This window comes from Pseudonaja textilis, chromosome 2 (genome assembly GCF_049901715.1).
Source record: "Pseudonaja textilis isolate UNSWEBS1 chromosome 2, rPseTex1.2, whole genome shotgun sequence".
Lineage (NCBI taxonomy): Eukaryota > Metazoa > Chordata > Lepidosauria > Squamata > Elapidae > Pseudonaja > Pseudonaja textilis.
This window is the reverse complement of record NC_141991.1, coordinates 56,515,674-56,530,866: the sequence shown is the minus strand read 5'-3', so window position 1 is coordinate 56,530,866 and position 15,193 is coordinate 56,515,674. Positions and strand designations below refer to the sequence as shown.

Genomic DNA, 15,193 nt, shown 5'->3' with positions numbered 1-15,193 from the left:
GAACCAGATTATGGAAAGTGAATATGTAGTTAAAATGAGGAGAAATTCAGAGTTGTTGATGTACCTTTTCATGGATATGACTAAGATTATAGAGTTATTATGTATATAGTTCAAGACCAAACAGCAGACAAATTAAAAAAAATGTGCAACATACAAATAAGCTAGACAATAATTTACATTTAAGTGGGAACTAGACTGCTCCTAATGATATTTTACCACCGTCTATGAATAAGATTTACATTCATTTTATAAGGAATATTAATTAATGTTTGGTATAGTAATACATTCTATGTTAATTTAATAGTTTAGCTGACCTAAATGAGATAAACAAGATCTTCAGTCAAAAGTTAACTTTAATATCTTGATTATTATAAAATAATAATAATAATAATAATAATAATAATAATAATAATAATAATAATAATAATAAGTATCTGCTACCCATCTCGCAGTTTGAAACAACTCAGTGCTTTGATAAACTTTTACTTTATCAAAGTAGTCAAACCTTCACCATAACTGTGACTGCTTTCTAGAAAAAAAAATGATATAGCAGAAGATGAGTGTTATATCTGAATTTGTTTCATCCTTTGCCCCTCAGTCCCCCCAGCTAGTTTTGTTACTGGGAAATTGTAAGACAAGTATTTGCTGATTGGTAACCTTCCACTAAGTCATTAATTTTTGTTGACATTAGTTTTTACCAGTGGCCATAAGAACAATTAGCAGTTAAGAGTAAATAACAAGGGGCTATGTTAACATCATCTTAGTTTTTCATTTAATATACTATTACATGTTGTTTTTTTCTTTCCTATAGCCACTATTTGGCATATTGTTTGTCAACTTTCAGGGGGTTGATGGTTGAAACAATTGCCCGTTGGGTCTCATAATGGCAGGGACAGAAAGAAATTGCATAGTATTTGAACTACATGTTATGCCTTAGTTAACTAAGCCATAATTTACTGAATTAACTCTTGTCTGCATTCATACAACATATTGAACACTATCAAACCATGCCAACTAGACTTGACTGCACACTGAACAACAAACCAGGCAACTACATTTTAGCCTGTACACTGATTCATAATTTGTATTTGTATTTTCAAATCTTACAGTGACCAACTTGTAAAAGTCTGATGGAGGCTAGCGAGATTTAAAAGAATATAACAATTAAAATAGAATAGCTGGGGCCATACCAGAGGAGGAAACAAGCCAAATGTTTCTGCAACATAATAGTAGATACCCAAACATCCTTGGCTGGTCCTGAGCAAAGTGCCTGTGTGGTGAAATCTGTCCTCTATCTACATGTATAGGCATTACTTCTCTCTCATTTTTTTCCACTGAAAGTGCACTTGATATTTGTACTATATTTCTAGTTCGCATGCTGGTTTAGAAGGTACAAATTTTGTGTTTTAATTGCTAGATTCTAGTTCTAGTAAAGTACTCTGCCCTGTTATTTTTATTAGATGTTAATATCTGTCTATTGCCACTGTGGTTCCTGGCAGTATTTTCAGATTGTAACAGCTTGGAGAGGAAAAGTGTGCATAGGTCTTGTCTTAGAAGAATAATTAAAAAGAATGTAACTGCTGTTTGTTTAGCTGAAGGGATCAGAACTGGAAATTACAATAGCCAAAGGAGCTGTACATCACTGTACTGAGCCAGCATGTGCATATGTCACTCTGAATATCTGCATTAGTGGTAAAGAACAAGGTACGTCGGTATTAATCTACTTTTTAATTTGTCATTCTCTCCTTTGAATCGCTGCCGCAAAACATGATGGTGTCTATGCTGGTGTAGCTAGAGCTATTTGTACTACTTGTAAAATTGCTAACTAAAAAGGGATGAAGCTAATAGTTAAACGTGATGGTGAAAAACATAGTATATGGTCTTTGTAGCACCAAGTTGATTTTGGAGAAACTAAGCAGGATCAGACAGGATTTGCCTGGGAGATCATTAAGAAATCCCAGCTCTACATTACACTGGGAACTTAAAAAAATTAAACATCCTTGAAGAAGGCAATGACAAACTACCTCTACGCTATTGGAAAAAAAAAACCCTATGTGGCTATATTTAAGAAGTATTCAAACATAGAACTGCATTATCTGGGAGCCTGTTGGAGAGATATGCAACGGGTCTGTGTAACACATGGGTGTCAAACTCAATCGTGTCACATGATGTATCATGACATTTTTTGCCTTTGCAGAGCCGGGGGGCGTGGTCTGTGTGTGATACATCCAGCCCTTGGGCCTCCAGTTTAACACCCCTGGTGTAACAGATGGCAATGAAAATTACATCATTAGGAATTAGCCATGCAATATTTCACCTTTAGAACTGACACTGGCCTGGCATTGTTCCAACCATTTTTTTGGTTACTTGAAATGAGGTTTACAGATCTTTTGAGCCTAATTTACACTTGAAGTGTTTGAACTTTTTGGGGGGTGGGGGTGGGGTTGTTTGAAAATGTATTTAAGATTTAAATTTTTTGAATCATTGTGTCTGGTTCCTTATAAAATTTAAAAAATGGAAGGTTACTTTTTATTTTTGATTATAATTAAGGTGTAGCTACTTAACTGATTCAGAATAAGAGGAAAGAAATTACGATCTTGGTTAATATCAAGGATATATTTCAGTATAAATATAGTAACCCTGATAATAGAAGTGTGCATCCTATTCACTTAAATCCGGAGTTGAATTGGTAATTTAATTGTTTCAAAAAACAATCAGAAGCACATATTTAAGGGAAGCTTGCTTCCAATTCTTTTGCACCTCATCTTCAGTAATTCAAAGGGCTGTTTATTGAATAGGTTCCTCAATGCTTAATGTTCCTCAAAAATATGGGAAATAAATTGGAACAATTAGAAATCCCAACTCAGAAGTCAAATGTGATTTGATAGATGTTACTGAAACCTATTGGGATATTACTCAGATTGGCACGTAACACTGGATGGAGGAAATGAAAGTTGGTTTTTAGAAGCTGTAGGAACAGTGTCAGAAATTTTGAAGCTTACAGTTGAAGCTTACTAGAGATATACAGGTTTTATTCTGGTCCATTAAGATGTTATAAGGATACAACTTCTTATGGATTTTCCTTGGTGGTTATAGAGAGTTAAGGAAATTTCAGTTTCTGGAGTCTTGTGGGTTTGTGCCAATGTGCTCAGCCAAAGCAAATTGAACTATTTTCTAAAATCCCAAATTCATAGAAATATAGAGTTGAAGGAGCCCATCAAGGAAAATTTGCTCAGGACAAAAATCAGATGAAGAGATCCATGACAGATGATTAGATAGATGACTAATACTAGCACTGATGATGTTATCTAGTTGGGTAATGAAATGTCTGCAAATAACAACCAAGCTCAGAGAGCACCGGGACTCCATAGATGTCTTCCAGCTTCTATTAATCACCTCCAGTGAAGGGCTGTCCAACCACAGTCTTTTTTTTCTGTAATAATAAATCTGGTATTCTGTATCCTGTACTCTGGAATGATTTAAAATAGATTTTCTTCTTCTTGGTGACTTACTTTCATGTATTTGATGAATAACATCTCTTCAAAGACAAATATTTGTTCATTTTTTCCACCTAAGACTTATTTTCTAGCCCTCTGACCAAACATATTCTACTTTGCCTGAATCATTTTAAAAATGCGGTGCCCTAAACAATGCACCATATTATATAATTCATACTTAGAATTATGGCTAAATGGAATTTAGGAACTATTCTTTTGTTGATGCACCCTAACTTTTTAATTCCATTTTTTTAAAGCTAGATCACATTGCAATTATATCTTATTTGTCATGAACTATTATTCCAAGATAATTTTTATGAATGTTATTGTTGGGTGTGGTACTCCTGAATTTTTGTATTCCTGTGCCTTTGATTTCTTTTCCCTATGTGAAAAATTTGAATTTAACTATTTCTCTAATATAATATAACTGTTTTTGAATTTTATATTATCTTCTTTATATTAACTGCCCTACCCAACTTTATGCCACCTGCAAATTTTATTACTGTTACTCCAATAAATTTGTTGAAGAGTGCAGGATCAAGACCAAACATTGTAAAGCCCCCCTTAATACCTCCTGCAATCCAGTGAGGCATCATTAAAGATCATTTTTTGGCTACAAGTTCCAAGCAGCCACCTAATTCTCAGGGCTTCCTACTCACATTAACTTGCTTATTAATCAGAGTATTATGAAGCTGTCAGCCTCAAGATCTCTTCGGGTACCCCAACTACTATCCTTTATTTCTCCCTTAGTATCTCTACTGCTAGGCTTACTTCTTTCGGCTGTCATTAGCAACGGGGGAGGGGTAATTGTGGGGGAAGAGAGCTGGAGGTGTTTTGCATTCTTTTACTGTGGGCAGAAGAAGGGGGGATTTCTTCTTTCCAACTTTCCATTTCCTTGCTAGCCTCTATCCTTTTTGCGCAGCTGCGAAGTTTTATCAAAATATGTCAAGGTCAACGGACAGAAGCCTCATCACCACCTGAAGATGCCCACATGATCAGGATCAGAACTTTTAATTGGCAGAGACTTCTGGACTTTGGGGGGTGGGAACAATTCCATTTCTTTGTATGTGTGATCTGCGCGCCAAATTCTCACTTTCGGAATTCCATTTGTAGCTTCCTTTTCATCTTCCAGTAAAAGAAGAACTTTGCTCTGAACCATGGAGTCTGAGTATTTCTTTCTTGGATTTTGAAAGGAGCACACATTGACAGAAGCATTTTATTAAATGCTATGATGGAATCCCAAAAATAACTAAGCACCTATTGTTAATTGATGAAGAAAACAAAATTAGATTATTAGAATTACTGATACATATATTTCTCTCTAGATGGTATGGTGTTGCTGGAAAATCCAAAGGGAGACAATAAATTAGACTTCACCAATCTTGTTAATACTATTGCTTGCATTTTTGGTCTTGAAAAAGCGAAAGTAGCAATTTATAGTGGAAAACAAGGTAAGTAGAATTTCAGAATGATACATACCTTATCCTCACTGTGACATTTTTTAAAAAAAATTGCAAATAGGTCTGTTTCACTACTTGCTTTTTACCAAGTCTGACAAAAAATGTACACTCTTGAAATAGATTTATATGCTTTAAAAAACCAATTATGTTAGCTGTTTTCATGATAAATTTGGTATGTATTAGATAAAATGCCTTTTAGAAAACCATCTGTTGCTTCTATCCAGAAAAAATATGACTTTGAATTTAAAGCAGTTCCTTCACAGAGGAAGATTAAACAGAAATGCCTATTTTGCCTCCGTTTCTATACACTGTGTCAATCTAAGAGGACTCTTTTGTCTTAAGAGTCAATTCATTTTGAAAGCACATTATTTTACAGTCAATACAGAAAATAAATTATGAGAATATTTAAAATTTTGATAACATTGGAATGCTTATTTATTGCTATAATTTCCACATTGTCTCTTGGGAAGATTTCACTTTGTACTGGTGACAAAGAACATTTTGTATTGAGCCTCTTCATTGATTGAATGTTGGCACTATTTTTTCTCTTAAAATCAATTGTTTATCCCAGCAACTGTATCATCACATAACAAATCAGATTGCCTCTGATGATAGACAAAGCATAAAATGAAAATAGTGCTTAGTTGTTTTGTATAAAACATGGCAAAGACTTAAGTTTTTCTTTGGCTGCCAGCATTTTTGGATTATCTATTATTTTCTTTTTTAAAAAAGCAGTCTGTTGTGCTCATAATTCTTGGTCAATAAAAACCAAAATAGGGCACAGGAAACATGACAGATAAAAGACTTCTAAACTTTTATGACTTGTGTCAGCTCACCACAATGGTGTAAACAAATTAAAACAAGAATGGGCATGCCAAGTGAGGAAAAGGGAAACCAAAATTCATTTTATCAACTTGATATTACTATCCTTGGTTTGCCGGAGAAAAACACATATAAAGGTAGTCCTAGTTATGACTGTAATGGAGCCCTCCCATTATAGTTGTAAGTCACGATGGTCATTAAGTGAGGCATCCATGTGATCACCTTACTTAATGACTTCCCACTCTGTGCTCCCCAGTGCAGTCTAACACGGGGTTCCACCCCCATTCTATCTTGAAAAACTGGGAGAACAGCCAGGGCTTTAGAGCTTTCCAGAATACCATCAATTTTGGGGGAGAGAGGGATCTTCATTTCAGAGGTTAGGCAGCACCATAGAAAATATGTGCTTCCTGTGTATCAAAATGGAATATTGTTTGATTGAGGGAGCCTGTAGCATGCCCACTTTCTTGACTCTTACTGGGAATTCCCTCAGATAACCAGGCCCCAAACTGTGTAGGTTTTATATGTGATCACACCTTCTTGAATCACACTTGGAAGCAAAGTGGAAGCAGCGCAGCTCATGAAGTTAAGGAATCATGTGGGCAAGCCAAAGCAGGCCCACCACGCTGATGTTGCTTCATTCTGACTTGAGTTTTGCTTCCAAATGGTCTTCATTGTTTCTCTGGAAACATTTCATTGCTTACTGCTGAAGATACTGTCGTATGGATTCAGTAGATTCTTCCTCCTGAGAAAACTGAACAAGCCAGGCAGGGCCAGGATCTAATAAGGTAGTGACTGGGTTAGCAAACCTCATGATGGCTGCTGGGCAGCTATCAAAGAACATAATAAGAGTGAGAAAATGTACTGTATTTTGCAGCTCTAAGAGTCCTGATGTGGACTCTTGCTCATGTTCAACTAAGACTCATTCTTTGTCTTTCTCCAATGATGGAGTTTCTTCTGGCCTTTCATCCGGAGTTGATCTCTGGGATCAACACACAATGAGATGTCATAGAAGAGCAGTCCAGTCTTAGGTCTCTTTCCCACCTGCCCATACTAATAGTGGCTAAGGACTCAGCAAAATCACTCTCCAGGGTCTCAGAAAGCATTCCAGGTTCCCTGCTGGGTCTATCAGTTGCCTGGGCTAGACTGATCTAATTTCCCCATAGCAGCTGGCTAAATGGCCAGATGAATGAAATGAAAGGCCTTTTCCACTAATACTGAAAAACATTGTGCTTATGGTCTTAGAGCAGCGTAAACTTATTATAATCGATAAGATAAGATCATTGATAATGCAGCATCATGTACAATAAGGAGCACCAGAGATAGTTTGGGACAAATAAATACTTTCTAATCCAGCCTGTAGTCATAGTATCAATCGAGAATTGTGTTTCTTAACCTTGGCAATTTTAATATGTATATAGTTTAACAGTCTGTTTATATTTCATTATAATTTCTGTAGCAATACATTATCCATTGCTGGCTTTCTGGGCCTGTTGCAATTTCATCAGAGCCCCTTTGGCTAGGATGGCCTTCATGGTTGTTGTTGGGGCATAAGGCACGCAGTACTTCCTAGCAATCCCTTACTTTGTTCTGTTGCCACCTTTCACAACGTGGCTGTGGTTTGGACTTGAGAGGTGTTGGGACAACTGTTGGGACAGCTTGCTTCACTCCTACAGCATAAGAAAGTACCAATCGGCACAAAGAATCAACTCATACAAAACATATTCATCCCCCCCCCCATGTTACCAGTGCCAAACATGGACGCTTACAACAAAACATAACTGAAAGGTAGTCACCATGGAAATGAGATGTTTGAGGAAAGCTGCTGGAGTGACCAAAAGAGATAAAATCAGAAATGAGACCATAAGAGAAAGAATTGGCATAGAATCAATCTTAAACTACGTACAAAAACAGCATATAAAGTGGTTTGCTCTCCTGGAGAGGATGTTGTGGAATTCCATATGTACAAGGCATATACAAAACAGGATAAGGTCAAAAAACATGATGCAAACCCAAAAGAAGATGGAGAGACCACATCAAAAACACACTACAATAATCTCAGCAGTGGTTGAGGCTGCCAGAAGAGCAAGAACCAGAACTTTGTATCTTCCATTACACCTGAAACGGAGAAGAAGATGGACTTCAACTCACAGAATTTCTGAGCCAATAGTTCACATATCTCAACATTGCCAAAGCTGAGAAACACTGATCTGGAAATATTCAGGCCAGTTCAATACTATGCAATATTAATCTTCACTGTTCACGTTTCTAGCTTGTATGTAAATATTCAAGAAATAGACCCTACAAAGAAAAGTTCAGTTCATGTGTGTAATTTAGTGATACTGCTCAAAGGTTTCTTTCTAACAACTTTTTTTTTCTCTTTTCAGAAGTAAAAAAACAAACAGATTTGCTGAGTCTTAATGGAAAGAAGCTTCATGTAACTGCAGGGCCATTGCCAATTATAAATAATCTTGATGACTTTTTATGTCAGTATATCAATTTACAACTAGTGAATGCAAAACCACAAGGTATGTCGCACACAATGTTAATTGTCTGGTGGTAGATCAATTTATTAACTTTTGAATTTTGGACCTTTTCTGAAGACCAGCTTGACTTAACCCTATTTTGAATATAGTTTTCTTGCTTCAGTGGTAGAGGCTACAGATGTCTGGGCATCACAATCCACAACCTACACCAATTAATCATGTTAAAGAATCTTAATCTTAATCTTTTAATAGAATGAATGCAAAAGCTATTTATAAGACAGATGCTTTTATAAAAAAATAGTTAATCTCTAAAATAATTGCAGTCTGGTCTTGGAAGAAGTATTTAACCAAAATTAATCAAAACCTGACTGGGTCTGGAGAGGGTTCTTCCTCTCTTGGAATTGTGCCCATCTGGGTTTCTAGTTTGGCATCAGTCAAAACCCCGGAGAGAGGTGATGTTTGTGGCTGTTGTTATCCATGAGTCCTCCAGTACCAGATCCTGTGCTCTGCCGATAAGTGATGTAAAATAGGATTCTAGGAAACAGTTGGGAGTGCTGCTGGTAGATTGTCCTCTCTGCTGCCCAGGGGCAGGTGGAATCAAAAGGGGAAAGAGGAATAGTACATCTTGTTGAGTCTAGCTGGGCTCAATCCAATAGATGTAGGTACAGGGTTGCTTTGTAAAGAAAAAGTAACTCCTCATAGAGCACAATGTAAATTATGTTGTGGAATTGTATGGTTTTTTTTTTGCTAAAAATTAAGACAGTTCATTTTTTCCAGAGTGTCTAAATGGAATGGTGGGAACCCTTCTTATGGAAAACCCTGTTGGTCAAAATGGATTAACATATCAAGGGCTTCTGCATGAAACAGGCAAAATGTTTGGACTCAGAAGTAGGAGGCTAAAATTGTTCTTGGATGAAGCGTTGACAAAGGGTAAGTACATAGATTGAGAAAAAATCCCTATGTTGTTAGTGTATTACATTATACTGTTTAGTTTCTAAGATAAAATTGTAAGTTAAGGTCAGCCTACATTTTCTCTTTAAAATGTCAAGTTACAACAGCTTTTTTCTTATTTAAAAAATAGGACATAAATATTACTTAGAGGGGATTGTATCATGTGATATAGAGCCTTTTAACAACATTCTACTTAACAGTGGATCCAATCTAGACTGAAGATTCCATTTTTAAAAATTATACCTGAATGGCACCCTCCCTAGATGAATTCAGTTAATTGCTACTTATTATAGATAATATAGCTTTACACTTAGTGTTTGACTTACCGTTATCCTGAAATTCTTGTTTTAACATCATACTATAAAATAAGGAGTCTTTAAACTATAAAGATCAATAATATATAATATTACTCTTCATACTATTCATATTGTTCTGTGAAGTCCTTAGTGCTGAGCATGTTGGCTTGCAGATTTTTCATTGCCTGACTAGGTAATATTGTCAGTGCTGGTGAGTGGGAGTTTGCTTCTTGTTTATATACAGGAGCTTGCCCTGTGTTACAAGGATGTGGCTTTTATTCTTATAAATTCTTTGATTTTGATTCCTTTATCTCTGCTTGGTTGTTTGTCTGGTGTGAATCTCTGCGTATGTGGGCGATGACTGCTGGAGAAGATCTGTTCTGGTCTTTTTGTTTCCGTCTTAGCTTTTTTCTTGTCTCTTTTGAATGATATGCAATTGTGGTTTATCTTTATGTGTCTATTGATGGCTGATTTGCCTGAATGCCAAAATCCATGAATTCTAGGAACAATCTTCTGCCTGTTGGTAATACAAGGCATGATGAAAAGTCCTTAATCTCACAACGTGTGGACAGATGGAAAACTGTGAGCATCTTAGACTAAGCTAAATCCAAAAATGTTAGAAATTCTTGGAAGCTTGGAAGTTCAGCCATCAGTTGATTCATATTGCTTCATTAGTTCTGTTTCTGTTCTATTCTGTTCTGTTGTTCTCTATTCTATTCTGTTCTATTGTTCTCTATGGTAATATTGCCAAAATATTAGTAATTAAATTGCAGTATTGTCCGGAGAAAAGAAAGAGGATCCATGGAATCTTAAACATAGAATTGGCCTTAGAAGTAGAACAAAACTTGCAGATTTGCTGTTGCAGATTATTATTGTTGCCTTTTATTTTATTATCTTACTATTAAAACATAACTGAAAAAGAAAATATTATAAACTCATGTTTTCATTTCATCCAATCGCAGTTCTGTAGAAAGATCAAACAAAGCCGTTGCCTAAAATCTGAAGCAGCATATTTCCTGCTTTGTAAATCTGAAAAAGATGATGTTTTTGTTTTATATTACTTTAATATAAAAATTTAGTAGTAATTTTGTAGTTTGCTTTGCTGTTAAGATTAAACGTGTTGCTAATATGGAATGATAAGATATTAAAGATTTAATACATGCTGCATTACATTCTAAAAAGCTTTGTTTTGTTATTGCCCTAATTTCTAGGGTTTCTGGGGATTTAGTATATGTGATCTGGTTTAAGTTAGAAATATTAAAACCCAGCATTAAATTGAAAGGTTGAGAATGCTAACAGAGATAGATATAACTTATGTTGCATTTTACTTGAATATCTTTTTAAAAGATTCCATGACCTTTTAAAAACCGTAATACCCCATATAATAAATGTTCTAATAAATGAGGAAAACATTTACAGTATTGTGGATTCAATATCATTTATAAAGTGAAGGAATGTCAGACCAGTGATTTGCAGAAATGATCTCTAATAGCAAATTAAATATAGGTTTAGTCCTGGAAAATTCTGCTTGACACTATTTTAGCTATCAAGCAAAAAGCGAGAGATCACTTCCAGTCTCCCTTGGATATCAAACTTCCTGAGTACTTTCTTACTCTGATTGCTCTGTACATCACAGAGAACTTAAAGGGCAGATTGTTCAAGTATGAATAATTAACACAGAATTTTAGGGACTTGATGTATGTGTGAAGAGATGGAGCAAGTATTGGGAAAGATAATTTCAACACCATAATTGCTATTTATGTTGTTCTTCAAAGCCAAGCCCAAAGGAAGCCTCAGCTTACCCATAACTTACTTAAAGATTGTTCTAATTTTAGATACTCTTGCATAGACACATTAAATGTATTTGTTTTATTGACATTTTTATGAATGGTTTAGACAGGAGATTGATAATAACTCTATCATCCCAGATAATAAAAACAGCATTTTCCTTGAAAAAGTAATATGATAGAGAAGACATAATAAGCAATATTTAGGAAATGGTTAATAATGATTGAATTCCACTGATGTTCTCCTCCACTTCCCTACCCTATCCTTTTCCCTCCCCCTGCCCCCTTGTTGTTTTTGAGTTTCCAAGAGTTCTAAAACAATATTCTTGGCACATCTATTCTGGATTGATAGACATTTGCATTGCAAAGAAGAGATAAAATGGGAAAGATACAGCATTATATCATGTGTGGGAGGGGAGAGGTTCTTAAATTTTAACAGCTCAAGACTTGAATGCTCATATCAATTATGTGATAAACTTATAAGCATGTGTTATTTCAGATTGTGATTTAGAAAGCCAGAAGCAAATTTTAACACATGAAGTTTGATTTAACAAAATACAATGTTGACATGTTTTATGCTGGGCTGACCTTCAGGGTAACTCAGAAGCTGCAGTTAGTTCAAAATTCAGCAACCCAATACTGCTATGAGGAAGCAGGTTCAACAGTGTAACAACCTATGCTGAGGCCATGACATTGATCACCAGTCAACTTCCAACCTTTATTTTTACCTTTACCTTTTCAATATCTGAGCTAATATTACTTCCTGCTGTGTCAGTCTTGATAGGAAAGCTTTGGCTTTATGCATGGAAAAATTGGGAGTCTTAGGAAAAATTGATGGCAGTTCCTGGCTTTTTTTATATTGTAGGATGAAAATAACTGTTCTTCATGGCAGGTAGATTTCTGTCGTTGCTGTCATAATAAAAGAAGCAGGATGATGTAATTTATCTGTTGTAGATGCTGTGTCTATTCAATATGACAGAACTCATTAAAGCACAATGAAATAAATGTCAAAACGTCCAGCTTTGCTTTATGAAGCAATTGCACATGTCCTGCAATGCAAATTATTTGTGACCCTGAGTTCTCTAGGTCTCCTCCCTCCGACTTTCCTGCATATTCTAGCTATAATTTTTGGATCTACTTATACAAAAGCTAGTCTTACTTAACTACTGCAGTGCTATTACAATTGCTCTGTCTCAACTAATTTCTTGAGTAAACATTTTAATATCTGCATGGTATAAACACCAAATTAGCTGAATATAATTGACACAGCACATTTTATATAGCTTTAAAAAAAGGTTTAATTTTAGCTGTCAAGATCTGATCCCTTTATCAAGAACCTATGTTTTTTCATTAAAAGAGAATCCAGGATAAAATTAATGTTATAATACTAAAACAGCAGATATATTAAACTCAGTAAAATGGGATAAACATATATATGAGGTACTTCTCCATTCCCCCATCCCAAATCTGTTGATAATCTGCTAATATGCTGGGAATAGTGAGTATATGTACTTATTCTTAAACTAATGAAGGTTTAAGGAGCCTTTTGAAGATCTGTTAGCTATGATTGGTTATGAAAGAACAGATTCTTCCATCTGTGGTCATGCTGTGGTACTTGATCTCCTTCAACTTTTAGCAATTCACAGAGGTTAGGTTGAAACTTTCATTATTAGAATTAAGAGGAAAGTTCGTTGTCTGAGATATGATTAAACAAATTTAGCTGCAATGCAGAGGCACAAGGTATTTGTATAAGCTCTAGGAGCTATTTGCTGCAAACCTTCCTTATTAATGCCTTAGCTGTATTTTGAATACTGCCTAGAAGCCAAGGAGAATTTGTTCCAGGCCTTGCAGGATAGATGTAACTCTCGAACAACTTTTCTTGTAGCTGCAATCTGATGAAGCAGGTTGTCCAAAGAGGCTTCAGAAGAAGCTTTGCTCAGAACTCAGAGCAATAATAGCTTCCTGTGCTATTTCATAATTTGTATATAACATAGCCTGTCTGTGATCCAGATAATGTTTATAACGGATTGATTTGTAAAATAAGCAAAGTATAGACGAGTAACAAATTTAGAAGTACAGTAATCATTGCCAGTAATGAAGCTGGAACTTCATTCCAAGACCAGCATTTTTCATTTACTTCCCATTCTTAAGGCTACGAAGGGAATGACCCAAATTTGTGACCCAAAAAATGACTTATTGTTTAAATACATTGACTTTGACTGCAGTTGGTAGATTTTTCTGTATTAGATAGCTTCATTATTGTCTGCAAGCCTTCTATAGTAAAACAGTTCCTGGTAAAAGGTTAAGGTTAAGAGATAAGTGGAGTCCAGATTTATAGCAATACAGGATAAAAGCTTGACAATTGTGGTAACAGTGCTGAAAGATAGGCAGTTAGGGGAGAAAGTGTGGTCCAGTTGTGGATGTTTAATGCTGAATGTGAGAATGAAAGGTGGGTGTCAAAGCGCATATAGCAATAGCACATATACCACCCCATGGTATTTTATAGCACTCTCTGAGTGGTTTACACTGTCAGCATATTTTCCCCAACAATCTGGGCCCTCATTTTACTGACCTCAAAAGGATGGAAGGCTGAGTCTCAACCTTGAGCCGGTGAGATTCAAACTCCACACTGTAGACAGAGTTTGCCTGCAATACTGCATTCTAACCACTGCACCACCAGAGCTAATGCCATGAGATAAGGACATTCTAAATCTTGTGTGCATGACAGAGAAGCTCCTTTGGTTATATAAGGTAGCTCTCCCAACGATGGAATACTGAAATACTCGCTTGCAGATCCTAATTATCCTAATGTAACTATTATCAGGTTACCTAACTTAACCTAAACCAATATAAGGTTAGTTTTCTTGATATAATTAAGCCATATAATTCAAGTATTAAATGAAACAATGAATAAAACTATGTTCTGTCCTCACGTTGGTGACAAAGCTCTTCAGATGCTTCTGTCTTTCCCAGCAATTGCATTTACTCTGATAAAAAGATGGGGGAGTGGGGGGAGAGCAGAGTGTTATTTAGAAAAGATTCCACAACGTTACTTATGAGGCCTAGTAAAATCAGATGTATGGTTGCTAATGCTGTTAATGCTTTTTCTTCCCTTTTTAGAGGTTACAAAGGAAACTTCCATGAAGTTCTTAAATACAAAGACTCTGTATGTTCAAGTTATACCAACAACAGCTGAATGCTAATTGAATTCATTGTCGAGGACGATGCAGTGTAGACTGATTTCTATGGAGAACCTCAGTTTGAAGTTGGGATATTTTCACCAAGAATCCTCACGGTTCTGTAAGATCAGCGCATGTGTAATATGCTGCTTTAAGTTAAATATAGTGAATTTTCATGAATTTATGTTATAAAAGCTATGCAGAGTAATAGTCTCAGAAATTTGGAAGGATCTATGCAGTAAGAAACTGAGCGTACCTCAGTGTTGCTGTTCTCTACTTGTTCAATATGGAAAGCTCATCTTTAGTTTTTTTTTTCCTCTCCCAATGTTGATGGTCCTATATTATTCAGATTGTTACATTTACTTTAAACGGAATGAAATGAATAATTTGGCATTTGTTTAGCATATCTAATGTCCCTAATTTTGAACAATAAATTACTTTATCTAGAAGACTGTGTTGGTTTTGCTTTAAGGTGCCAAAAAAGAAACAAAAGTGAGGAAAAAGGAAGAGAAAAAAGGCAAAAGAAGAAACCACAAAAGAAATAAAAATATACTATATTATATATAGGGAATCATGCAACCTATTTTTTGAAGGCATTGTTAGATATTTACCACATGAAAAATATTTTTATTTGTTTCCATGACACATACCTAGTTGATAAACACAAACCATACAATCTCACATCCAGGTTGATAAATCTGATGGCAATCTGGTGGTT

At 35.5% G+C, this 15,193-nt stretch overlaps 1 protein-coding gene across 3 annotated transcripts in view; it reads left to right on the top strand.

The window, feature by feature from the left end:
- The window catches only part of IARS1 (isoleucyl-tRNA synthetase 1), a 78,170-nt gene extending 63,246 nt beyond the window's left edge, over positions 1 to 14,924 (top strand). For 2 of the 3 annotated variants that reach the window (XM_087923963.1, XM_087923964.1), the window contains exons 30-34: positions 1,593 to 1,704; positions 4,823 to 4,948; positions 8,164 to 8,304; positions 9,040 to 9,192; positions 14,417 to 14,924. In XM_087923963.1, the coding sequence (XP_087780089.1) occupies positions 1,593 to 1,704; positions 4,823 to 4,948; positions 8,164 to 8,304; positions 9,040 to 9,192; positions 14,417 to 14,499 (615 nt within the window). In that variant the 3' untranslated portion in view covers positions 14,500 to 14,924. Of the gene's footprint in view, positions 1 to 1,592; positions 1,705 to 4,822; positions 4,953 to 8,163; positions 8,305 to 9,039; positions 9,193 to 14,416 lie in introns of all 3 variants that reach the window. The other variant, XR_015741651.1, reaches the window with a different exon arrangement.
- The last annotated feature ends 269 nt before the right edge of the window (positions 14,925 to 15,193 follow it).